We start from the raw sequence: 27614 nt of genomic DNA on the forward strand, positions 1-27614 counted from the left end.
TCTTCGCGCGAGGCTGCGAAGAAGGCGCAGTCAATAAATATCAATTACTGTCTTGGCGCGCAAAGAAGATTTGCCCGGGATTTTCCGCCACCCTTCGTGGCTCATGTCATGTGTATCGCTTCACCCCGAGTGATTCAATTAATCGCGTCCAATTGCTTCCTGGCGAGGAATTCCGCTCTTCCTCGTCCAGACAATGTGAAAATTGGCCTCGCCGGAACGAGCCAATAGTGTCAGAGTGAGTGAGACGCAGACAATTCGAGCCCTCGTCCCTGATTAACCACCCCCGCAGCCATGGATCTCGGGGATGTGAATGCGAGCAATGAAGTGCAAGACGCCAAAATCAATGGTGCCAAAATCTCCGCCACCACTTCGGCCGATGGTGAGTCGCAGAAGGACAAAACGAAGGAGGATTTAATCGACGAAGCGGCAATGATGATCCTCAATGGGGAGGACTTTACACTCGAGCCAACTACCACCAAGTGAGTATTTTCCACCTTTATTTCCACACCATTTGCCCCGTGTTAAAGGTTCAAGCGATGGTGCAATGGAAATTGATTTTCCATTTTTTATACCGCGCCAAAATTCTCGGGAATTTTTAATTAAGAAAACCACCATCGACGGTCGTAAATATTTAATCTTTTGTACCTGCAATTTAAATTGCAACTCTGTACGAGAGACTATTGATTTTTCCCATTTTTCAGCACAATTCTCTCGCTCTCTATCGTGAGAAAAAGGGGTGTGCAATTGAGGGTGGTTCATTCTGGTATTTTACTAATGATAATCAACAATTATAAGTTGAATATCAAGAAGATTAATGAGCTAAAAATGCTGTAAACTTATAGCGTATTTTGTCTATTTTCTTTCCCATTTCTTCCCAATGAAAAAAAAAACACTACTGATTCACCCTCGGAACAAAACCCTGAAGTATCTCATTTAAATGTATTTTTTAATGACATACACTAGTATAAATATTTCAGGGCGCGATGGGGAATGTATTTTATGGATCTGCAGAGAATTTGGCAGAAGTTTTCCCTGTATTTCCGGAGAACTTCTCCAAGTTTCTGGCGGAGAATTTCTCTGGCAATATAAATTTTTAAGCCACACGCTGTTTGTCTTTCACCCCGATTCCACCATGATAAAAGGGTGCTCTCGAGATTACATATGTTCTCACGGATAGCTCGAAACCTGCCACGGCAATAGATCTAAGCAGCGGAATTCACTTTTCCCCGCGCAGAACCCACGGAAAAGAATGTTACGTTGGAAGGGGACACGATATCAGGAAAGTCGTGAATTTCCCGCTCATATTTTATTGCACGTGTGTTCCTGTCTGCACGGAGTGATAAGTGGTTCGTCTGAGAGCTTGTGAGCGCCCACAGTTGACGCCAGAGACGGGTATTTGATTAGGGGAGGCCAAGTTGGTGGTGTCTCAATTCACAGGAGATGCAAATAAGGAAATTGTGTGTATTTCACGTGGGACACGGCCTGCAACGGAGAGCACAGATTGTGTGGCGTGCCTGGAGGATGCATGTGCCCTCGCGGATGACAATTTTATCAGCCACAATCCATATTTGCTGAGGTGCCGCGGGAGAACACGACCCTGAGAGAGTTCTTATTTGTAGTGCCGTGACTGTGCAGCACCGCGAGCGATGCCAGAGAATGTTAAACATTGCGCTGCTTTCGTGAAAATTGCCATTTTATTGTATCGATTTATGTGTTTAGTTTAAACCTTGCGTACAAATATTGCATTATTATTGTTCGATATTACAAAGAAAAAAGATGTGCAAAAAAATCAAACAGAACATTTTTCTTTTCATCTTTTCTAGACGAATTTCATCGGTTTTTCTTCACACAAGTCAAGTCATGCGAAGAAATTTTAATATATTCTAGGCATAATTGTTTTTTTTTGGTTATGTGCCTTATATAAGCCAAACTCAGCGTAATTAACTTAATTTAAACATTATTCTTATGCATAAAAATCGAACATAACCTCAAGAATACTATTTCAAATTAGAAGAATGTCTTTTGAATAGTTTTTCTGCTGTTTCTTAGGCGAAATCTTAGGAAATCATTGACTTTCAACTTGAAAAAGCTCTTTTATTCAGTATTCAAGTCCTTTTCATGAGAATAAAATTGAGAATAACAGGATTATTCGCAGAATAGTTCAATTGTTGGAGTTTTTAATCAATATTATGATGATAAATCAAGGAAGAAATGCAATTGAAACAGCGGATGAAGTCTGAGAGTATTCTGGAAGAAAAGTGGCGCACAGATCTTAGCCACGAATAGTGGTTTTATGAAATAGATGAAATATTTCACTAATATATTTCTCTCAAGCATTGTGAGGACTTTGGAATCTCCTCGACACGTTCCCAAATTGTGTTACAGACGTCATGAGATATTTCTTCTAGACATGCTTTAAGGGATGGCACTTAAGCTGTGCATATAGCTTCGATGAAATTGCAATGAAGTGCAAAGAAGGGGGAAAATTCAATTAATGTTCATGAACTATTAGGAGCAGAGCGATATAGTGTTGGAAGTTCTTTGGTGCAATTTTCTCTTTTATTTCAAATTGTCTCCTACCATTGCTATATATTGTGTGTTATTAATGGAGAACGCTGGGCAAGAGTTGAATGAATAAAGTCAACTTTATAGCATGAGTTGTATAATAATGTTGAGTATCGAGAGGCTGAACCCGAAGGGATGTAGTTGAAATATGCAATAAATTCCTTCATGCCCCGCAAGACGAGGATGGCGTGTGTGTTGTATGGGAAAGTTATCCTTTCGAGATCAAATGAGAGTTTATTGGTGTTTGACCTGCTCATTTATCTTCATATAAACAGAAAGTTTCATAATATATATCGCAAGGTATGGAGCAATATTTCAACCTCATCTGTCGGTTGAAATGTACATCAAACTTGAAAAGCTCTTCATCTCATGTACAAATTGGTCTTTTGAGAAGCTAAACTAAGTCAGTCACCCTCACTATCACCACCTTTAAGCTGAGGCTAGAATTACGCAAGACTTCTAACTAACACTTAATTCGCCATCACTGGGAGAAAATCATTCACGTCTACGACATTATAATTAGACAAGAACTCCCCTTAACTCACTCTAGCTCAGATTTATGGGGGCTCCTTTGCCGTGCAATCCCGCCAAAGACAGGGTATTTAGAGCCACTGAAGCACGGATGAAAGGTGAGTGAAGCCAACAGTGAAATAATCTATTTTTCCCATGCTTCATGTACTATGTAAACACAATGCGAAGGATTTCAGCGCTTCGTGAGTACATCTTCTCGTGGTGCATTTTATGATGCTGGCGTAGAAATCTGTGAATGGATGAGACAAAGGCGCGCTGAAAACATTTCATTCATTCAAACACTTTTATGAATAAAAAACCGCATCGACAGAGACGGAAATCAATAGTGGGGAATTTGGTGGGAGAAATTTTAATATATGGAAAAATATCAGTTTTGAACCTCAGAATTCTCTCAGAATGAAAGAAGCGGAAGTCACAGCTATAGGAATTCGTAGAGAAATTGAGAAAGTCTTGCAAGATCATCACTGGCAATGCCTAATCACTAATGCCACAGCCTCTTCGTGAATCAGAGATGCCCAGAACTGTAAAGCACATTGTGACTTTGTGGATTGCAGACGACGAAATTGAAAAGTTCAACACTGGTTGGAGTCTTTTTACATACAAGAAAATATCCGATTTACTCGTGTGATTGGGAGTTTCTGCTGTGACCACTTTAGAGACTTCTTCCCCCCTTCTTCTGAGAGTGTCTTTTATTTGGTTGGAATTGTACATCGAGAACTTACTAATTCCTCATCCGTCAAGAGAATGCCACATCCGCGGATTGATTCGATTTCTTCGCACCGCGCCTTGTCTCCGTCTATTTAGCACCATCCCGCTAAATAGATGCTTTTAATATGTTCACCGATTTTTATTTTATTCTCCATACCTATGCATAATATTTTTTTCATCACCTTTTTATTACACATATTGGATTTTTTCATCTTCCCCATTCTTGGTGTCGCTCATATAAGGCGCATAAATATGGGAGGCGCGCACGCACTTTTCGAAAAAACTACACAAACTGTCTGTTTGCCGTATTCATCGTCATTTCAACTCCACATCTCAACTCTCCTGTTTGGTTTTAAAATGTTTTTCCGTGAAGGGGCGCATATTTGCTCTTTCCTTGTATCTTGAGCATAAGCAGAAAATGCCTCAGCATACAGCTCGTGCTATATATGATGGTTTACAGATTTTACAGTGATTTCGCACAGAAAATGCCAAATTGATAGAATACACATCACACAGGGTCGTTCGTGGAGTTTGTTGCCCAAATTCAGAGACTCACTAATCAGGAGAAATATGTTGACTTAATGAGTTCACGAAGCTACACTTGAGTATCCAAGATTTTCCCACATGAAGTTGCGCACTATAAAGTGCTTGGCTGCAGTATTTCTGACTACTTCTGTGCCTCTGTTGTGCCGCACTTGTCAAGGTGGAAAGAGACGGATCTGGAGGAAATTGGTGGAGATTGAGTTTTACTAACCAAATAAATATTTGCAATAAAGACGGTCTGCTGAGGAATATTATATCCACCTGCAAACTATCGATTTGTCGGCTCGACACAGAGTTGCGTACACAGCAAGGGAGAGAAAATATGGTCACAAGTGGTGTACAGATCTGCAGAAGTCATAGGAAGTGGAAGTGTTTTAATTTATGCAATAATTTCGCATATTTGCTCAATGAAAATCGTAATTTTGGAAGCTGGAGTGTTAAAGAAACGATTCCAAAAACATAACCTAATTTTTGTACCAAACAGGTGCAATTTTCAGTCAGAAAGATTCTAGTCGATATTTCTAAAGAATATTTAATCCTAATTTAAGGATTATGATCTCGAAAAATCTTCAAAAGTGTCACTTTAACTGAAGAAACTCATGAAATATTGCATGAAAACGTTAGTTTTATAAATTTCAGTCATCATTTTGACATATATTTTCTAAGTGCCCATTTAGGAACGGAAAGGGAGTTTAAATTAGAAATTCTTTGACTGAAAAGGAAATTAGGCGTATTCACTCATTTCTTCTCAGAATAAAAGCTGAGTGTTAAAGAATAGTAGAAAACATTAAAAATAACCTCAAATTTTCACTTCAAAATAACAAATTTGGAGCTAAAAATCATCAAATATTCTATTAAAATTCCTTACAAAAGGATGCTCAATTAGCTTTTAGTCGTAAGAAATGTTAAGGATTTTCCGTACACGCTATGGAAGTGTCAGGAAGTGGTGTACAGCTTTTAGCCATATTATTCTCTCCTTGGTGCGGAGGATGCGGTGATTGATGGGAAACGGAAAATTGTTTGAGAAGGATGCGGAGAAAATTGCTACACAAGAACGGTCGGTGATGGCCGAATTTTGTGAAAGGAAGTTACCTCAATGACTCAATTTTCTCGCCCCCTCGCATGCCAAAGAGAATTCCCATGCTTCATCTTGTCGCCGTGGAGAGATGAAAAAAAGTGGCAACATATAAAAGTCGCGGTGTTTTCATTCATAAAAGCCACGCAGAGTGCGCGGTGTTGAGTAATGGAAGGCATCAGAAAACTCACGTGTAAATATTTGTTGATGAGTAATAAATTAGCATTTTACCACTTAATTTTTAATATGAATTTTTCTCAAACTGTAATTAACACCTAAAGTAAATTAGTCAAAATATACATTTCGAAATTGTAATGAATGGAAGGAAGATATGGGTGAAAAGATGAGACGATGAGACAGCCAGCATCGAACCACATTCAATGTACAATGAAATTTACCCACAATTTCCCACACTCATTTGTCACCGCGGCGTCTCTTCATTTGCCTATTCACACAAGGTGTATTTTAATATTCTTTTTGACACTCTATACGTTTTATTATTTAACCATATTTGCCTCAACTCCCCGCCATATACGCCATTCTAATTAGCTTTTGTGTGCAACTTTAAGCGCAATTTAACGGCAATGTCTCTCTCTCTGTGAAAAAGTTTCAGGGCTGATGGCGTGTCTGCCACTGTCTTATCTCACTACCATTTTGCACAACTGAGGACACTTTTGCTCTTGCGTCACCCCAAAACTATATCGTCTCCAAATGGGAATTTCTGTGACGGTGAAAATTGCAGCTGATGTGCGAGTGTCTCTTGACGGTTGAAAGGTCTGCCAGACTCCGAAATGACGATGAATTTGCATGAATTCATGGTGTAAAAGTATTTAAAAATGTTCAATGATAATAACTAAGGGACTAATAAAAAATAATAGCATTAGATATATAGCTTTATTTTCTGCACATTTGTTATCCATTTGTCACACTCTCTAAAATGTATAAATTCTCCGTGTGTCTGATCCATGTTAATTGATGTTCTTCTCCAAGTCCTCTAAATAATAATTCTTCCCTCTTCAGGCGCGATTATTCACACAAAAGCGACAACTCTGGGCGGCATTTTTGCACATTTATGCAAATAACGAGATGGAAGTATTTATTATGACTCGCGGGTATTATTGAAAAAGGAGTCGCTTCTTGTATTTGCCACTTGTGTGCGCCTAAACATTTTTCCTCCACTAATGAGATGCTAATTCGCGATATTTAGAATAACATCGCGGGCTTCAGTGCGCGCAGATCTCGTCACTTTGGCACACACCCAGTTATTGTCGCGGCGGGAAAAATTACACTGTCATCGGAGGTGTTAAACCATTTTCCGCAAATAGTTCGCCTCACAGAAACCTCCCCCTTCGACGCCCCAGCGAGGCACAAAATGCTCTGGGGTGAAGGCTTGATGGGGTTTGAAAATTGCGTGGGTGTTGTATATGGTAAATAATGGAGACGAGAGTAGAATAAGTATCGAATTTCTGGGAAGAATAACGGTCGCATTTGATGAGGTCTAAATGAAATTGAAGAGTCGATTTTGGCTCGGTAATGATTTCTCACGCCTTTTCACTTTGAGCCGCTGAGGGAAAACATCGTGATTTACCATTCAACTTTATCCCATCCTGGAAAAATTCACTTTTGGGGATTCTTTTCGCAGAATCACAGATATTGTAGGCACTTAAAGGCTCGAAGATTGTAAAATTGCATTATGTGTAACCGGTTAACCCGAAAAAATAGAGCTAAAAGCTGCTGTTTTAACAAATAAAGACTTTTTCAAAAATTATTATGCCTAGAAAAACCATTTTTACGGATTTTCTAGGTTATGTTATAGATTTAAAATATTTTCTCATCGACAAATAACCCTCAAATATTTGCTATATTTACTCATTTTCAGGATTGAAAGAAGTAAAATTAGTCCAAGATGGATTTTTAAACCTTATTCATAACCTCACAATTTGATCAGAATTTTTCTTAGCATTTACCGAAGACAAAACTAGAAAATGAGGACAGAAATCAGCTCTTAAAATCTGAAAAACCTGGATAAAATTGTGGAAAATGCCTTTTTTGTCGATATCCTTAAGCCTGGCGGAGAAATCACTGCAACTGTGAAATCGTGAGGGTTAATCAATACACATGTGCTCGGGAAAATGTATCGAATTCCAGGGTCTGCGTCATAGTCCGTTCTTGGGGACTTTACGATCAACATTATGAGCGTGAAAGTAAATGGAATGGATATTTTATTGCGTCCTGCTTACGATGGATTCAATGCAAGATATTTCAATTCCTTCTCAATATTTTGTCCATGGCATCTTCGGAGATGTGGTGCAATTAATCGCGGGGGATTTATGGTTCAATGGCATCAACCCTCGGCTACATAATTGATTTTCTCGACTATGCGAGCCTTCTGTGTGTCACTCTCCTGACAATTCACAGCGCTGTTGATGGGAAATCGTGCACAGGTTGCCATGTTGGAATATCCCTCTCTCTGACAATGGCTTATCCTGGGCGCTGAATATATCATCGAAGTCTCTCTCTGTGTGTGCAGAAATCCCCAGTGGAAATTGCTCGGCATTGTTGAAGTGGCGAATGGCGATGATTCTCTGCAGCTCAGCAATTTCACCATCAATTGACTGTCGATTTTCAATTGAATCCCAAATCACTGTTTGGCGGTGTCCATTAATGGGATGAAAAAATAAATAAACTAACACAATTAGAGGGAAAATACCCGGAGAGTAACGAGAGATACGCGCTTGGTGAGGCTCAGAAATTGTTATTCCAACTCTCGTCGAGAGTGGCACTCGACGAGATCGAGTCAAGAGGCGCGCAGTTCTCTTTTTTTGCCTCCTTTCATCCTAATTCTTCATTTTTTTCCTCCATCGCCACTCATCAGAAAACCATATATATTGTGCTCTGTGAGCCTCTCCTTTTCCGCCATCGAGCTGTATAGTGTTTAGGACTCCGCCGTGCCTCTGAATGGGGTTAAATGTGACGAAGTATACTTCATAGTCACACAGGCCATTATTACTATTTAAACGACTTGTGTCTTTCTTCAAATCAACACTATTAAATGCTGCGGTAATGTAAATATTTGTCTCTACACTCGAGAAAACTGTAACAAGCCCGACATGAGAAAATTTTTGATAGCATCGCGATCACGGTTTTTTTTATCCCTTCATTCTCCCATCTTTTACATCTCATGGCGGCCCGAGTTCGCGATCGGAAATGATCAGAGATGGCACAAGAGAAACTATGGAATATGGATAAGATGCTGTGTGTGTGATCCACAAAAACGAGCCTCAGCAATGCGGCAATAATTTGAATGTTATGCTTTTCCACAGATGATACTGACTGCTGTGTCATTTCGGTGCTCTCTTATTCATCTTCCAGCTCAGATTGAACTGCGAAACATTCAATCATTTCATGAAATATTAATTTGATTGGAGTCCAAAGGAGATTTTCTTATGTACAAGCCGGAAAGGAACTCGCAATTTCACAACCAATAATTTTGTGATTATTAAATTATTATTTCTATTTTTCTTGATTTTTACAGAAATTTTGATTTTTGGCCTCTTTTTCCTACTTTTAGGAGTTCTAATTTAGCTTCTGGTAGATTTTTATGATTTTTTCCACCGTTTTATCTGATATTTTGTACCATTTTACCGAAAATATTCAATTTTTGATTATTTTTTAATTCTACTTGGAAATTAATAATCTTTTTTATGATTTTTACTCTAGTTTTGATTATTGAATTGAATCCATCAGGATTTTCCTTTTTTTTAAACACTAATTAATGTCTTTTCAATATTGCTTAGCATTGAAAGTTAAAGCGAAAGATGTAAAGTTTCCTGCAAGTTTTCATCAATTTCCAAATCTCATTCTTGGAGGTTTCTAAAGACACCCAAAGCAGAATCTCTCCACAATGAACTGTAAATGAAATATTAGAGAATCCAATGAGGCGATATTTATCGCATTTTGATCGTATGACATGCATTTTCTCGCATTTGGAAGCCCATTTGTGATGATGGCTGATCACCAGAGAATCTACTTTTGATTGTGACTTTTCAATGAATTGTTCAATTAGACCGAAATTTTCAATTGATTGGCCCTTTTATTGACATAATTAAGAGATAAAAGTTCATGTATAAAATCCTCAAGTTTCGGCCACTCAGCTAATCGAGATCTCTTCTCCAATTGGTCTCGGTGTTCCTGAAATCTCGCGCGCACAGACAGAATGATTTGGCGGGAAAGAAGAAATGCGGAGAGAGAGAGAGAAGAAATATGCCTGCTGAACGTGTCACTGGTGATTCTCTAAATGGTCTATAAAACTGATGACTGCGAATTTAGATTTCCTCTTCTAAATGTCGCCAGTTTCGGGCTCTCGCATGTCGAGTCGTGGCATTTTTTCTCGCTTTTCTTCCCTTTTTGCTTAATTATTGTAGCCAATATATCAGAAGACGAGATCACCCAATCTACGGCCGTCGCTGCAAACGAGGCGAGAGCTGAGCGTATTTAATTAAATCTGCTATTCGTCCTGGACTATATTTTCCATCAAGTGTTTTTCCTCCATACGCAGAAATATGTACATCGCGGGCTCTTTATCATGATCGCGATCCAACATTTGCTGGCCGTTTTTCTCTGCGCACAATATTCTCTGATTTCGCAACGCTTTGATATTAAATTTCTATCACTCGAGAGAGCGACTCTGATGGGGGGACTTCTGCCATGCACATGGGATTGATATGTGCGGCGGAATGATGTGTATGATAGTGCGAGGTTGAGGTCACTTCCAGGCGCAAGTCATTTGCAGAGACTCTGGGCAGATTGAGGAGGAAATGCGTAAGGCAAACAACATGCAATCACTCCAATTTCTCACAAATGTTTCACATCAAACACAATCATAAAAATGCCCCAGGCGAATTCCATGAAACGCTTAATTACGCGAATTTTCTAATTTAATTACTCCTCATTAGATATTCAAGTCAATTAGTCAACCCTTTTCTATTACCGCGAATGCCGACTCTAGCGACAGTTTCAAGCTACGAGACTTCGTTATTATCTAATCCTCGTGATTTCTGGTGGAGATTCCACGGAATTGGAGATGTTATCGAGTTATTGCAATCTGGGAAAATATTGAATTAGCGTAAAAATCATTTCGATAAAATTCACAACAAGGAGGAGATAATTGTCAGAACTGGTGTACAGTATTTAGCGAAGTAGAAGTGTTCAGAAACTTATAGTATTAATTTTCTGAATGCTTTTTACTGGCAAATTATATTGATTCTCTGGATTTCTTTTGATTCTTACATAGAAACAATCATAGTAATTGTTTTTTAGGTTATGTAACACATCAAGGACAGATTTAACGACACAATTCGCATTCTTAACGTCAATTTGTGAGTCAAACATAACATCAAAAAGAGTAATTTGAACTTGGAAAATGTTGATTTTGGAAACATTCTGGACAATTTAGACTCTCAATTAGCAATTTTATGTTCATTTGCAAATTATAAGAGCTGATTTTGTGATCTAGAAAGTTTTTAGACTGAGTTTTTAAAGATCTCCTCGTGACATTTTGAGGTTATGTTCGGAAAAGATGTCCCAAAAAGTGTTGTACAGATTTACCAGCGCAATTTTCATTGAAAAACAGTTCACTAATGTGTTAAACAAACGACTTCCTCAATATTTCCACGCGCAGTGACTGAAATTATGGGAAATATTCATAAGGAAATATTCTTCTTCCCGAAAAGTGCGCCTAATTGCTCAGTTGATGTAGTAAATTTCTTATTTCTCGCCATTTGAGAGACAATTTGGTGATAAGGCAAATGTATTACGGGGAAAGAAGCCTCGGCGGAGCAATGTTTCACGAGGAGAAAAACGTCTGGAGCAACCCTCGGTTGTCAGAATTTCTAGTTTCAGTGAGCAAAGAACAACTTCCGAACAAACAGATAAATGAGTTTATTGCCGGGAAGGTGGTGATAATATTTTTCCACTTCAATGGGAAAGACAGAGAGAACTGTGAGAATATGTGTGGAAGAAGCGTTTTTTCTCCCAACTGCGTGGCTCCTTTTTCACACCCGAAGAGGTTCAATTGCACATCGCGCGTCTTGAGGGGTTGAGAGAGAGAGAGAGTCTGTGCTGATGGAATTTAAGATCCAGAGACTCGGATTCTTGCAATTAACTGAAATTTATCCACCACGCTGGGTGGGAGGGAGACTGGGTGGGAGTGTATCTTATGAGTGTGCTGAGGAGATATACTTAATTAAAAAGAAAATGATTGTAATTAATTTTCAGGGCGCGCACAGGACGAAATAAGGACCACGTGAAGAGACCGATGAATGCCTTCATGGTGTATGCTCAAGTGGCTCGCAAATGGATCTCAAAGTCGAATTCCAATCTGCAGAACTCGGAAATTAGCAAACGCCTCGGTGAACTGTGGAAGTAAGTAATGATGCCAATTATTGCGCAATTCCTGCGTCTCTCCAAAGTGATATATTATTCCCTTGATTCCCTCCCACCCCGCCCCAGAGAATCATAACACTTTGGCACTCAAGGACCAAATGAGGCACGTTTTCAATTATTTAATGACTGTTTTCATAGACGCCCCGCTGCGTCTGATGATTCTCACTGGCCACATTTCACCATGTAGGATTTCCGCTCTGCTTGCCATTGCCAAGCAATAGTCAAATTGATAGACATATCGTGCGAGATTTGGAGTATTGATCGCGTCTTTATCACAGTTTAATTGCCCTGCAAAAGTGCCTCTAATGTTGCCCGAAATTGTTGTGCTGGAAGGTGTGTGTCACGTTAATCTGTTGCCATCCTCATGCGTGATTGAAATGCCAAAAAGAAAATCTGGTCGTCGTTAGAGCAAGTAAATTGCGACGCACAGAAGAAACAGACACACAGAGAAAGTCACACATGCCAATTACACACTGAGGAGCAATGTGTATTCCTCGGAATCTATGTTAGATTTCGGCGAACAAAAAGAATGATTGAGCAAGGAAAAGTGGGGCAAAGGTTGCAATGCTCGTCAATAACACTGGGGAACAAAATCACACTTTTGTCTGTCTTTTTTCATGAAATAGATTCCTCACCGAGCCTCCTAGACCCTCAGGTTCTCCTCCTGGAGCCTATTTGACATAAAAGTTTCTTCGTTTCGGAGATATTCAGTAAAATGTGGTGCAGAAAAGATCGTTTTTGACCAACAAGGAGTGATCTAACGTTCCCACGATGTTTTACAAAGTTGTAGATAATTTTAATATCAATCATTTGAGCCTAATTTGGGGAAAATCCGTGGAAAATTGAGCGAGATAAGGGCACAAAATGAACACAAGGTATCAAAAAACCCACATTTTATGAAAAGGGCAGAAATTTGTTCCCCAGTGTAAGCTTAGCTTCTATGTACAGACGGACTGTGCATCGAAAGGGTCTTCAATCATGGGGATTCGGCGGTTATTTGCATAAAGTATTCAAGTGTTGCATAACGAGGCCAAGTGAGATTCCCGCTATCGCGATGTCCTGGTCGTTATCAGACTCAATTTTTGGGCATGACACACTGTCTGCCGCACAGAATTACCTTGCCAAAATTTAAATATGTGCCTTTCTTGCTCAGTTTCTTATGGCGGGTCTTTTTTGTGCGGCTGCAATTTTCTACAAACAAATCACTCAAAATTCCGCTGGTCGCGCGCGATACAGTCTACAAAATTTTTACTCCACAAATAAGCGATAAAGCTCTGGAGGGACAAGTCGAAAAAATGCTTCAGACATTGCACCATGTTGAGAGGAGATAAAAGATAAAAGCGCAACTCCGTGCCATCAATCATCAATTTAAAACATCCAAACTTCTTTCATTGAGTCTCTGAATCTACGCGAGCAGCACAAGATGGGAAAGTTGTGTGTGTTTTTGTGTTTGGATTCACGAGAGAGAGAATTAATTTATCGGCGGAACCGCGAGATCGTCGACAATTAGTAATAATATTATACTTTTCGCGGGTCATCGCGCGAGTGTTATCATTTGAGGGTCACTGAGGAGCATTTTGCAAGCACTTTTTCCCGCGATTTTTATTGCAACTGCTTCAGCTTCTGCATTTCTTCAGTTTTGTGTCTTTTCACTGTGGTAAACCAGGAAGAATTTGCACTCGCGATGGGGGGAAAAATTGGGGGAAGATGTAATAAAGTTCTAAATGAAGCAGTTTACACACGTGTACAAACAGAATCAAGTTATAAGAATTTGTATGCCATCTGGCTCTAAAAGTCAATAGCCAAGTGTTCACAAATCACTCTTTGTCAATTCGATGACGATGAGAAATTGAGACTCCGTGGCGAAATAGTTCACGGAGGGTAAGAAATTTTCGTGGCTTATGATTAGGCTCAGGTAAACAGGAACTTGTGGTAATTTAGAAGCAACACGCCGGATGCGAATTAACATACATTTCATGTTACGAACTTTGCCTCCACATGCTTAAGTAAAAGGCAAATAAAAAGCCGACGTGCCCTTGAAAAAATGTGTCTCCATGGCAAATATCTATGATTTAAACATGCAAAATTGGGGATAAACATCCAATTTCACGCAGAATGCCATTGATGTGCCATCCTTCAATCAATTACCTCTGAGCGAGGCTCAAAAGTAATTTACCTGGGTGAATATTCAGCCTCTCAACTTTGTCATCTCTCCGCGACATTTATGCGATGAAGACGATGAAGAGATGTGTTACATATGCACAGGTATTATCCAGTGTGGAGAAATGTTCAATGTTATTAACTTTTCGAGAGGGTGAAACGATTGCGTAGCACTGAATTACCGCCCACACTGTCGACACTGAGCCGCTGTGGAGAAAGCCAAGGAGATTTTCTCAGAGAGAAAACACCTCATCGTTGTAAAGAAAATTCTCTAAGCAAGTAAATCCGATCAAGTGAAAACTCGTCATACTTCACATTCAACCGTGGCAGCTCCTAAATAAACAACCATCAGGCGATGTGAGAAAAAAATTAGAGGAGTGTGTATATAAATGGAAAATGCGGGAGAGAAGTGGGGATGAATCCTTGGGAATTTCTATGGAGAAAAGGTGCAAAAATCAATCAACGTGTTCTCTATTCAATGTATCTACGGATTTGTCAAGAGAAAAGCGCTCTCTATTCTATCGTCCTCGTCGTGCTAACTCCTTTTCAAGACTCTCCAGGATAATAATGGGATTATAAATACCTTTTCACACACCCAGAGAGTCTCTCTCGCTTTACACTGAATGTATGAATGAGGATAGAGTGTTGTTTTGAGATTTCAATTGCACTATTTATCAAACAATGAATAATAAAACACAAGTTCTAGATTAGTTTTTGCGCTTCAATACCTGAAAGCTTTTATGTGGGTTTTAAAGTTTTTAAGCTCCCTAAAGAGTGTCACTGTGAAACTTTAAAAGTACAAAATTGTGGAAAATCATGATTTTTCATTCACTTCAATCATATTAACATTGCACATAATTGAATTTTGCATTACATTAAAAGCTCTGTTGGCTATATATATGCGATGTCATGCTATATAGAGGCGTTTTCACTGGAAATTCTCTGTGTTTACTTGGGTAACAATTAAACGGAAAAATGCCTGTTAATAGAGTAACTTTGTGAATTGTCCAAATAATTAATTATACCACGAGAGGGTGTGGAATTTCACCGCACACAAAGTATCTGCAGAGAGGTTTGTTCCCGCAGAATAATTTATTTAGGCCTTAGCTATACCCAAATATCTCGTGCTATACAGAGAGAGAGAGACTGATAAGTGTGCAGAAATAATTTTTCACGGCCATTCGGGGACTCGTGTGGAGATATATTGGGATACGAGGTGAAAGGTGATACTAATGGGATCCAATTCTTTGCAGAAGGACACCAGAAGAGGCCAAGCGTGTGTTTATTGAACGTGCCGAAGAGTTGCGTCAGGCGCACAAGAAGGAGCATCCCGACTACAAATACCAGCCGCGACGGAAGAAGTCCAAATCCCTCTCCACGTCCACACACTCCAGATCCACCTCCACGTCGTCGCCCAGCCACAGCCGGAGCTCGCGGGGCGCCAAGAGCGCCCAGGCTCAAATGCATGACGATCTCGTCATGCCGCCGGCAAAGTATCAGGCCTCGGCCATGCAGGACTTCGCATACCACCACAATCCCTACAGCGGCAAGTCCACGGCCACGGGCAAGAACTCGCCCTGCTCGCCGGGCAGCTCCAACAACTCTCTGCACTCCGAGCCGCATCCGCTGACGCCGCCGGCGACGCCTTCCACGCTCATGAACGCCTACAGGTCAGTGGCGAAGACACTATTGCGGAAGAAAAGGGATGATTTTGCTCCAAGAGAGTTGGTTTAGGATCTCTGGAGGGTTGTTTTCTAGTAAATCTGATTGAAAAACTCAATTTGACCCCTCGTTTTGCTAAGACTCACCATCAGAAATACAAAAATAACCAACCCAAGAATATTCTACAAACAACCCTTTAGTTTTCCCTTTGATATTCTATAATTGACACTTTTTGACTGTCGATTTTAACTATTTTCTCCCTAAAATTGTGGTAAAAATAAGTGATAAAAGACGATAAAATCAAATTCTAAGAGATATTTATGAGTTTAACCCGCCTTTTCCTTAAGTTAAAACCAACGGCTGCGTATTCTTAGGAAAGAAGGCAACTTTTAGATTGATTTTGAATAAATTGAGTTATTTTTAGAAGAGTTTCTTAACACGAAATTCCTCTCTTCATCCACAGAACGGCATCTCCATCGGCATCCTTGAATCTTCACACGCGCAACAATTCCCCGAAGGAGTCGCAATATTCGCAGCGAGCTCATGAGGAGTCCTCCGGATTCATGTATCGCAGCGATCTGGCGAACATGCGTGGTGACTTCTACGCTTCCTCATCGCCGAGTCGCGACACTTTCCTGCACAAGTATCCGGTGAATCCGCAGCCGGATCCCTACAGAGCCTACCAGGCGACGACTCCCAACTACCAGTCCGCCATGCTGGGCAACGCCTATCTGCCCGCCGCGCCGCCGGCGCCGCAATTCCCGCAGCCGCTGGACACGGATGTGGATCCGAAGGAGCTGGAGCAGTATCTGGAGCCGCCGGCGGCGCCCAAGAAGGTCCCGTACGCCTTCAAAGGCGACGAGCCGAACCTCCTGGAGCTGCAGCCGACGCCAGCGCCCGCCGGCCTGGGCGACGTGGCGTCCTGCCACTCCTCCGGCGCCTTCAATCCCATGCTGGCGCTCCCCGAGTCGCCCGCCAACATGTATTACTTCGAAGTGCCGTATCAGTATCCGCACGCCTGGGAGAGCTACTCCAGCCCGCAATCCTAGTACAAGGACACGCGCGGCCTGGCTTATTTATTGGCGCAATATTCTGCATTTAACCACTTCGCACACAGCCGCCGGCGCTGAAGAGATGTACAGCAATTGCGTAGAGTTAGAAATACTGATTCTAAGAATTCTTATAGGAATGATAAGAATAAAAGACATCCTTTATGACATTTTGCAATGGATTTTCCACTCATGTTTCACAATTCAAAAAGCATTTCATTAATCTCCTTGAGCTTTTTCTTATTTCCTTGCAAATCTACTTATTTTCTTTTTGTAGGAATTCTCGCTTTGCAAAACCAACTACAGGAGGATTTTCATCAAATACACTCCAACATCTCGACAATCGTGTTTTTTTCTCATGTGAAAAAAGAATACGAAAACAGCGAAACCATAACATTGGCATAAAAAAACGAAGCTTTTCATTCAACAGTAATAATTGTGGGTGGAAAACCAGGAAATGCTTTGTGAAATTTTCTCCGGAATTTCTAGGCAATATCCCTTCCTAAAGGCACTTTCAAAATTTGATGACGCCGAGAAAACGCACGAGTGAAAATATCCCATGAAATGAAGGCAGAAATCACAGTGGGAGGAAATATTCCATTCATGTTTGCAGGTTTGCTGAATAAAAAACGTCATTTGAAAATAAGTAAAAGCGGGAAAACGTGTACAAATGAAAATTCATCTACGGTGGATTTCAGTAGATTTATAAATATGCATTCTGGGAAATGTGACTTGAATCCTTTATTCCAATCCTGCACGGCAATTTTGCGTGGTTTATGACTCATCCTTTATTGGCTCAGAAAACCGTGTTTCGAATAACACTCTTTGTTGGCTTTGCTGGGTGTTTTATTTCCATCAGAAGCCTCTAGAAGAAGCCCTCATCGATGTCATCAGTGCTGCCGTCGCCTCTCTTGTCCAGGAAGTTCTCCTCGGCGCCCCACTTGGCCGCCTCCTTGCCGCGGACGCGCAGATTGTAGCACACAGCCTCGGACTTCATCACGCTCTGGCGCAGCGTGAACATCTTCCGGGTCAGCTCGCGGCTGTGCGCGGGCCCCAGGCCGAGGTAGCCCGCGTGAAGGCTCTGCAAGATGCGACAGGAGGCGAAGCAGGTGTCCGTGTCGCCGGAGCCCAGCGAGTTCACGCAGCGCCGCATCACTTCGCCACTCATGTCCGCCAAGCCCAGCATGAACTCGATGGGCTGCACGAGGCACTCCTCGCCATCGTGTCGCAGCCGCTCCTGCAGCGTCGACCAGTCGGACAAGTCCTTCCCGGAAATGTACTCGAAGAATGTCAGCGCTTCCACGAATTCCTGCAAAAACAAGCAACAATTCATGATCAAACTGTCCCGCGAATGCACCGCAAACGTTGCGCACTTGAAGCCCTGGCGAGAAGGCTCTGGAATACTGGTACTGATCCCTGCCGCTCAGCTCCTTGGCAATCTCTCGGAAGCGCGTGGTGCAGAGCTCCTCCAGTCTGCGCTGCGCCTCCTCCAGCACCTGCTTGGTATTGTCCTTCCGCTGATCGATGGTATGCAGCAGAAAGATGATCCGCTTGCTCTCAATCGTGATGTCACGGCTGATCTTCACGATTCTCTCGTGCCGATCGTGCTTGTCATCGAGTTCGCGCGCGAATCCTTGGAAGGCGAGAAGAATGGGATTGTTTTCGTCCACGGAGACTTGAGTGGGCGTGAATTTTCCACCCCCTTTGTGGTGCCGGCGGCGATTTCCTCCTGAAGCCATTCCTCAACACACACTTTGTTTACGTTTTGCGGTACGTCGAAATTTGTCGAGATTCGCCGGGCGAAAGTAGCAAAGATGGCGGAATAACACCCACTTTTATACCAGAGTTTGAAAATGCCCACAAGCGTTTGAATCGTAACGACTCTGCACACGTGGTCTTCATGCAATGCTTGTAAGAAATTCAATGTGAATTTTGCGCATTTAGCAGAAGCAATTGAAAGATTGCTGTTTAATTAATTGCATTTCAAAATTTATTCTTTAAGGAAGTTACAATGAAAATTGTCGTTGGAAATTAATGAGAATTTTCATTAAATCCGAATCAGTCGCTGAGAAGAGAAATGCTTCAATTAAGAACACTTTCCATCAGTTTTCTCCCACTTTATTGGCTTTTTATGCACATAGAGTAGCTTTTACACAATAATCGTCCTTCCTTTTCTGTCGACAGTTAAATATATATATTTTATACATTCATGATGTAACTATGAAAGCTACAATTATGTCGAATTTATAAGTTTTATGATCTACTGTCTTATTGAAAATAATAAAAAGTAATGTATTTGTAATGTCCTACAAAAGCACTTTGAAAATCGACTAACAACTATCATTGAAGATTGTGATAGATATTCAATCGAAAAGCCGTTACGAATTGTCCTTTATAAAAATATCACGTGCAACAATTCTCTTTTCAAATGAAGTCATTGGGATATTTTTCTTTTATCAAATAGGAAATTAGAATTTAAGATTTAAAAACACTGTAAATGATTTTCTCTCTATCTCAATTAATCCTCTGTCTGATGCTTTTCTGTGATGCTAATTCATTTCTTTTTTTCATTCCCTCCTCAATTTGTCAGTTAATGTAATTTATAAATTATGTTAAGTAGAATGCAAATGATTAATCGAAGGATTTTTTTTTCGACAATTTGTCTCTAGTGTTAGATTAGTTTAAAAATGAAAGTTCCTCTCCTTGGTTTGTTTTTTTTAGTGGTTTGTTTAGTTAAGAGTGAAATTTTTTTTCAGGATATCACATTGCAAATTTTCCATTTAATGCCTCATAATAATAAGAATCTCTTTTAGTTTTTTTTTGTTAAACAATTTTCGCCAAAATAAGAGTCCGTTTGATGAAACTTTCCTTCTCTTTCTTTCCGCACAACATTTTCTTCTCAGTAAAAATTATCCTTTTGTACAGTCCTTCGTCATAATTGGAATTGAAGAACTCTCTTTTTGTTCATGTGTTCTTGTCTATCATTTGCAACTACTGATAAATCGTTTTAATTTAACGCTTTAACAAGTGATATTTTCTCTCGTAATAATGAACAAATAAACCCATTCTATTTATTTTTTATTTGTTTTTAGGATGTTACTTTGAAAGTCTCATTTTGTATGTTGTTTTTTCCTTCCTTTTTCCTCTCTTTACAAATAATTTAACTTAAAGAATATTACAATTAAACTTGCTTTCTCTTTATCTGCTAAATACAACAGTAAATATAAATTATTGCCAAATCGTTGTCGAACACAGGTAAATTACCGCCGTATTTTAATCATTTTCTTCTCTCTTTCAATCTGCAATGAACTTTGATAATTGACAAGCATGAAAATTCCAAGCTCAACACTGGGCTTCAATTGGCATTCGATGATGAGCAAAAGAGACAACATAAATTGCTAAGAGTATATATTTACTTAAGAAATCAAAGTGATTTTGGCAGTAGCATCAAAAAACATCTTTCTCCTGCTCTTCTTTACTCTCTTATGAAATATTCACGCATTAGCGAATGGCTCTTCAAAAAAAAGTGACAAAAACTCTGTCGTCTTAATCCCAAGATCTCTTCCTCCTTTCCCTCCCGCAGAACGGGCGCAGGAACAAGAAATATTATATAGAGAGGAAAGTGTTATTTGTAAAAATCATGCTGATGTGCCAATAATAAAGATGAATCTTGTTGATAATAAAGTTGGTTGTTGCGAAAGATTGTCTACCACAGACCAACAGTGTAGTTCCTTGTCCAATGCCCCATGCGACGTTGGCGACCAGCTACAAAAATAGACCAAAATTTAATTAGACTCTTATTTATTGGAAGTAGATTGTCTGCAGAGAAGTTTTCTTCTTCCAAGTGCCTCAAAGATATATATTTCTATGGGCGTAAAATAAATCTGCGCGCGCGTATTTTATCGGTTTTCACATCAACATTCTTTTGCCAGTACTTTTAGGGAAGCCAAAAACTTGCTTCTTCTTACGCCTCTAGAAATATTGTCACTTTTCCTCTTCCTCCAGTGTGATATTAAGTAAATAAATAAACCATAATATTATCTACGATCACAAAAAGAAAGATCATGACGTCGTTGCAACTTTACTTTCATAACATTTTCTAAAAAAACTGTCAAAAATATGAATTGACAAAAAGGTGTTGCAAGATTACGATTCATAACATTTACGAATGTTGACGCTTTACGTCAATTCACATAAAAACCGAGGAGTAACACATATTTAAAGGATTTTAATTGCAATTTGTGCACATTTTCGGACGTCTTTCGATTCTTTCCAGGGAAATTGAATGCATTTCGACACTAATTATTGTTCCTTTGTCTTTTTCTTCCACAAAATTGGGCTCAAGTTGGATAATTTTGCCCTTAAAACAACAGCTTCAAAGTATCCGCAAGGAAATTTCATTTTAACAGCAAAAATTCTTATCAAATAAACTCTCAAACTTCGCTTTGCAACGTTTTCTCATTTGTATTTCATTCAAGCTATGAAAACATAAAGTTGCATCACCAAATTGATAACTTATACAAACTGAAATACGATATTTATAATGTTGCAACGACTCACAGATGAATATAAAGAGTTGATAAGCTATAAAGCAAAATGTTATCAATGGTAAAAATTCCGTTTCACCTCTCAATATACAAATCATTGAAATATGAGAATGTCCAACGCTCCAAAAGAAGCATTAACCTTCAACCCTGAACCTTCAAGTGACAAAAACATGAGAAAATGAAATAAAACAGCGATAAAATCCACCACTTTTCCAACATCCTACAAAATGATACCTCTTTTCCAAATTCTCTATGTTCAGTTAATTCTGTTGCGGATAGCAAGCAAAAGCGATATTATGCGAGCGCATTTTTTGAAGATGTATGAGATTCAAAGCTACTGCAAGAAATAAAGACAAGATATACAGAATTGAGTAAAAAGAAATCATAAAATCATGCTGAAAAGTGAGTTGAAGAGTGAATTTGCGCCAAATGCGGTGCTCTTTCGTGACGAATTCTCTCTTACTGTGCGGCATGATAAGCGAGACACGAACTTGATATGCAAATGACAAAGACACCATTAATTAAAGGATAGTACGTACTGTTTCATGTCTTAGAATTTTAGATGTCACTTTATTTACGCTGGTTCAGACGGGATTGGCGTACTGCAAAACAGTATAAATGGTCAATTATCGTAAAAAAGGAGCTCTCTGGGGTTATTCTGTTCATCTCAACAACAAAATGCAAAGTGATCTTTTTTCGTTCTCTCTAATTTTTTTTTCAGTACGCACTTAACAAGACAAAATATCAACGCAAAAAATGGTTAGATGGCAATATTATTAAAATTTCCTCTCTGAATCACGACTCTGTCGTTCAGCAGATTCTTCGACAGTCGCAAATATGTTCAAACACACAAAGTTTTCAGGAAAAAAAACTGACAGAGTGACAAGTTGAGGAAATTTTAATTGAATCGCAGCAAAATTTCACATGCAAAACACTTTGTGAGGGTTGAAAAACCAAAGCCAAATATACAAAATATCGCGCGCAGGAAATTAAGAATCTGTCAATAAATTGGGCGACTTGAAGGCCATGACATTCCTTGGTTAGTTGCCTATTGAACATGTTCAGAAATAGCTTAAAAATATCATTAATATTGTCGCCTTTTTGAAGTCTCACACACACAAATTGAGTTAGTTAATTTTTCTTGGTGCTGAAAACAAACAAATGGTTATTTTAGATTCTCTCAATTCTTTCGCAATGTGGTTAGGCAAAGAGAGGAGCAGAAAAAAGTCTCTTATATCCTGTTCCTAAATAATCAGCTGAAAGAAGGAGGATTAATAGGAAAATTTCACGTTCAAAAAGCCATCAGTTTGTTTGTTTAGTAAATTCATAAATAATACTGCTCAAAAGAAGCGCTTCTCTTCCTGCCAATCTAACTACAAAAAGAAACCTTTTGTCTACATTATTTAGAAACATCTTTTTTAAACAAAGTTTACTTTTAACTTTACACATAAATTCAATTGAATTTTTCTACGAACTTTCAAAATTATCCCTCTCAAAGAGTTTCTGTTTTTTTTTTTATAAATTAGCAGAGCCTAGAAGATATTAAAAAATGATCCAATGAAGACAGTTTTCAAGTAATATATATTCAGGAAAAATATACAAATGATTGAGTTTGTTGGATTGAAGTGACTTTTTTTCATGTTTTTCAAACCCAATATTTTCCAAGACAAAAAAAAGACAATTTGAAGAGAGTGTTTTGTATTGCAATTGTAATTAATGATCTAAGCCTTTTTTTATACTTTGCTATGCTGCAAAATCATGCTCGTGTCCAAATCCAATAGAGGAGAAAAAATAGTGTTTTGAAAAATATCCTTTTCCCAATCAAAAATTGAATTAAAAATCAACTCTATTAAATCTGGACATCATCAATTGTTATTCATTCTGAGCGAAATATTACCATTTTTATTATTGTAATCAAAGTGTGTTCAAGCATTTAACTAAAGCTGGTCATTAAGTTAATTATTACAGATAGAATTTCTTTTTTTTTACAATGAATTCCTGAAGAGTTGTGATAGTAAAAAAAAATCCACAAAGCTGACACACTTTCCATCAAATTCAGCTACAACTTGCTTTTTTTAAACTATTTATACTTGACGCGGTTTTTAATTTGTTATAGTCAGAAAAAATAGAAAAAAACTGCTTTTTAAGGAAAGTCAATTATGGCTTTTCCAATATTCTTCTTCTCAAGATGGCAATTTGTACCTTCGCTCACTGTATCATAGTTCCCTTCCTATGAAGATTATTAAAAAATCTGAACTGAAGGCGTAAGTTAAGATCTTTTCGTACTGCAACAAAAAGAAAATTGTCACACAAACTATTTCATACACAAAATGCATAAAATAAATCAGTCAACAAAAAAAATTGGGGAAAATTTGAGGATGAAATTGGTACTTTTCGCGCGACATCCTTTTGCGTATAAAATCCTCAAAATTGTCTCACCAACATTGAGGAATTTGCGGCGATTTTTTCGCGATTTGCAGAGTGTTGTTTTTAGTCTCAAAATGCATTAAGAACATTCCAACGAAGTAAATGTAAATAAATTGTGATGTGTATTAATTCACATATTATGAATTCCACGGAGAATTCAATGTGCATCGCAGGGAAATTGCCAAGGAAATTGCCGTGAAAATGCTGCAAACATAAGGGAATTGTGGGGAGAAATTCTTATTGCAGAAGTGTGTGGATCAAATCCTGGTCTTTGTTAGGGGACAAACGAATAAACTCATAACGATATCAATTAGTCAAAGTGTAATGAACAAGTCAGCAATTATGAGTTCTGAGGCACAGAAATTCTCTCTCTCTCTAAACATCTTCGCAGATCATTCCAGACACAGTTACGGATCACAGTGTGATGCTCACAAGGGCTGTGCGGGTTTCTTGGGGAGACACTGATGAGTATATTTTCTGGGCAGTGATCGCACTGTGTGTTCATGTCTTGATTTCACATTGACAACACTTAATTCTTGGGTTTGATTCACATTCAAATGTGAAGTGTTTTGTGGGTCCTTTTCTCTTTCTCTCAACGGAATCATCATGTCAACTCACATAGGACAGAGACATAAAAAAAATTCATCAAATTCACAAGTTATACAACTGGAAAACTCTGACCATTGTTGATTTTTTTTTGGGAGAAAAAAGACTCACGAGTGAATGATGTTGGAGTACTCAAGTGGTTGTGCCTTAATAAACGTATCAATATCACCTCGTTTCTTGTCACTATTGTCGTCATCGTCGTCCGGCGTCCCTTTGATAACAACATTATCCGGATCGAATTCAACCTCCGCCGTCTGAATGACATTCGGAGCGCCCCCATTCCCACCGGTCAAGCTCAATCTCGGCAGATGCGAGTGCAATTTCGAAATACGACCTACAATCGCGCGTCGTTTCAATCAATCGCCAGCAACAACGGTCACAATTACAAGAGAAAGAACAATTTAGCAAATGATATAAAGGACAGGAATTCGAAAAAACAACATGAAAATTATTGGTTTGTTTTATTGAACTCGAAAATAAAGTCGAAAAATATCAAAATGAACACTGAAACGATATATTATAATGACATGGTCGTTGAATATATGCCAAGGGGGAGATAATGTGCCCTAAATCTGTACACAACTTCCTGACACTTCCGCATTTCCTCTGAAGACACTTCTGAACGTCTTGAGAGGCATTTTCCATCGCTTTTTCGATTCAATACTAACTTATCACAATCTAATTCAGGTTGGAAAATGCTTAGAAAAGTTTTGATCAAATTGTGAGGTTATAAATCTAGTTTAAAAATCATTTTTCATCTAATTTTAATCTTTTTAAATCTGAAAATGAGTAAATATAGCGAATATCAAATTGATTCTACTAGATAATTAAGGTAAATTTGCCAGTTTAAAGCACGAATCGTGAAAATTTCTAGACTGAAATGACATTGTTTGAGGTTATGATTGACTTTAATGTATCTTCTTAAACAAAAATGCTCAATTTTGCTAAGAAAAAGAGAAATATTCTAAGATTGAATGCAAATTTGATCATTTTGAGGGTTTGATATTGATTTTAAATCAGTAACATAACCTAGAAAAGCGATAAAATTGATTTTTTCAGCAAAATCATATTGAAAATGCATCAATTTGTTGAAACAGAAGCTTTTGCAAGGGATATTTTAACACTTCCAATTCCTAACACTTCCTCAGAAAGTTGTACACCATTTCTGACCATAATATCTGCCCCTTGGAATATTACTTTGCGTGCTCACAATAAAATAGATAAATTTCACAGTGTAAAAAGGGAATGGAAATCGGTGGACAAAAGGGCTTTGCGGAATAGTCTTAATGTGTGGCTTAAGTGCATTCATTTAAAAATACTTTCTCTCTTTCTCTAGGTTGAGGAAATAAACACACACACGACGGGGTGAAGAAGCCAACTTTTGCAACAAGGAGACAAGTGTGGCATATCATTAAATTAATTGACTTGAGAAATTTCCGACAAAAGTGTCTTTTGGCACAGGAAAACACATTTTCTCTGTCTCTCTCTGAGAAAGAAATCAACACACATGAAAATAATGAGAAATCCAACTATATAAAATTCACGAGAGGGCTTTAAGTAAGGCATTATTATAATTGTGTGAATAAAATTTGTAGAATTTGCCATTCAAGAAAAGAAAAAAAAAAACTAAATAATCTCGCTCCTGATTTCACACTTAATTGGCATGAGCTGTGCAAGGTTTTCTTTCTTAAAGATGAACTCTGTCTTAATGCCAACAGCCGGAAACGGCAATCAACAATATAACTTAATGCGTCAATTTTTTCATCTTGGAGACATAAACATCTAAACGTGTAAAGAACAAACACTGTCCCAAGAAATTATACGTTCAACACGAAGAAACAACATTGACGAGTAACTAAGAAACTCCCAAAAGAAAATACACTAATCCAACATGAAGAGTCTTGTTAGTGCGGAGATGAATGCTGTTCAGCTTGGTTGATATTATATATCGGTCGATACGCCAGGGAATTATCCACATTTGGGGTCGGTTTTACCTTCAAAGATCCATAACGCGCGTGGGTCACAAATATTCTCTTATTATTTTGTGTGTTTTTTTTCTACGATTTGACCCATATTTTTCGTGCGATTTTTTTGATTGTGTGAGTCGCAATTTGATATGGAGAGATTACAATTATTGCGATGATTTTGATGGCCTGATTGATGAACCCTGATTATGGAGTCGTAGTAAATGATGGTGATGGTGATTTCTTATGATTAGTGGTATCCACGATTTCATTAGCCGCTACCCCATCACCTAAATATGCAATTCACAGTATAAAAATCATACATTGAAGCTACAAAAGAGAAAATCTCTCTCTAGAGTCTGTTCTAGAGTGAATCAGAGTGGAACCATAAATCGAGGAAATATTCTTCAAGACCTTCTTTTCTTGTGTGACTCACATTTGAGGTGAATCACAGGTGAAAATAATAATTTTGTTCTTAAGCAAAGTCATGGTAAAAGAAAACCACAATTTCAATAATAATAATAATAATAATAATCAATCCTGGACGATAAAAGAGAATTTGAAAACATCTAAAGTAAATAGAGAAAAATACTCAAATTGTACCAATTGACGATTAACCAGCTAAAACTACCACCAAAGATTTGGGGAATGAAAGAGAAGAAACCAATATGAATGGGAATGATGGCAATCAATGTCAACTTACTCCTATCAATGTTTCGCTGGAGGTGCGCCGCAATGCGATGTCGGGCGTCATTGAATTCCAAATGAAGACCTAATCGCAACAGTGAAGAGTTCTTCTCCACCAGCTCAGTTATCTCCATTTCGATTTTATTCCCGAGCACTTGTGACCTCTGCAAAAAAAAGAATGTGTGATAAAGATTCGAAAGAAAAAATGCCACAAAAGCTGCATAGAGCGAGATAAGATTAAACAAATAATACTCACCTGATTGCAAGCTCTGAACTCCTCAATACTCTTTGCATTCAGCAGTGATTTAACTAATTTTACAATTACGGGAGGGTTTATGAAGTTTGTCTCGACGTTGAGAACACGAAGTGTTTTATTCTTTTCAATGGCCTCAGCCAGGAGAAGGGCAGTCTTGTCTGTCAATCCGACATTGGTTAGCGAGAGAACCTCCAAGTGTTCATTCTCCGTCAGAGCGTTGAACAATTTCTCAAATTTATCATCAGAAATAGTCTGCGAAAAGAGGATTGAAAGGATCATTAATCCCTCTATATTGTCCATCCGGGCTCTGATGCGTACCTTAATGTTGTTGAGATTGAGTTCGATAAGCTTGTGGTCGTCATCCTTGACACGCTTGATGGACTCGTCGAT

At 38.7% G+C, this 27614-nt stretch overlaps 3 protein-coding genes across 15 annotated transcripts in view; 1 reads left to right on the forward strand and 2 right to left on the reverse strand.

Annotated features, from left to right (window-relative positions):
• The first annotated feature begins 305 nt into the window (after nucleotides 1-305).
• Nucleotides 306-16737, forward strand: LOC132265258 (transcription factor SOX-10). The gene is made up of 4 exons (XM_059765836.1): nucleotides 306-479; nucleotides 11699-11845; nucleotides 15280-15696; nucleotides 16152-16737. The coding sequence occupies exons 1-4, from the start codon at nucleotides 430-432 to the stop codon at nucleotides 16735-16737; spliced, it is 1200 nt and encodes a 399-aa protein (XP_059621819.1). The 5' UTR covers nucleotides 306-429.
• A 763-nt stretch (nucleotides 16738-17500) lies between these two features.
• Nucleotides 17501-18502, reverse strand: LOC132265310 (translin-associated protein X). The gene is made up of 2 exons (XM_059765905.1): nucleotides 18111-18502; nucleotides 17501-18046 (listed from the first exon to the last, which is right to left on the reverse strand). The coding sequence occupies exons 1-2, from the start codon at nucleotides 18474-18476 to the stop codon at nucleotides 17603-17605; spliced, it is 810 nt and encodes a 269-aa protein (XP_059621888.1). The 5' UTR covers nucleotides 18477-18502; the 3' UTR covers nucleotides 17501-17602.
• A 1814-nt stretch (nucleotides 18503-20316) lies between these two features.
• LOC132265308 (tropomodulin) overlaps nucleotides 20317-27614 on the reverse strand; it is a 28484-nt gene continuing 21186 nt past the window's right edge. For 3 of the 13 annotated variants that reach the window (XM_059765899.1, XM_059765900.1, XM_059765901.1), the window contains exons 5-10: nucleotides 27543-27614; nucleotides 27225-27476; nucleotides 26985-27132; nucleotides 24429-24651; nucleotides 21824-21886; nucleotides 20317-20502 (exon numbers count right to left, since the gene is read on the reverse strand). The exon at nucleotides 27543-27614 is cut by the window's right edge and continues 149 nt beyond it. In XM_059765899.1, the coding sequence (XP_059621882.1) occupies nucleotides 21859-21886; nucleotides 24429-24651; nucleotides 26985-27132; nucleotides 27225-27476; nucleotides 27543-27614 (723 nt within the window). In that variant the 3' untranslated portion in view covers nucleotides 20317-20502; nucleotides 21824-21858. Of the gene's footprint in view, nucleotides 20503-21823; nucleotides 22817-23486; nucleotides 23570-24428; nucleotides 24652-24763; nucleotides 26572-26984; nucleotides 27133-27224; nucleotides 27477-27542 lie in introns of those variants that run through there. The other 10 variants (XR_009468564.1, XR_009468565.1, XR_009468568.1 and 7 more) reach the window with 10 other exon arrangements.

This window comes from Phlebotomus argentipes, unplaced genomic scaffold (genome assembly GCF_947086385.1).
Source record: "Phlebotomus argentipes unplaced genomic scaffold, Phlebotomus argentipes genome assembly contig_2, whole genome shotgun sequence".
Classification (NCBI taxonomy): Eukaryota; Metazoa; Arthropoda; class Insecta; order Diptera; family Psychodidae; genus Phlebotomus; species Phlebotomus argentipes.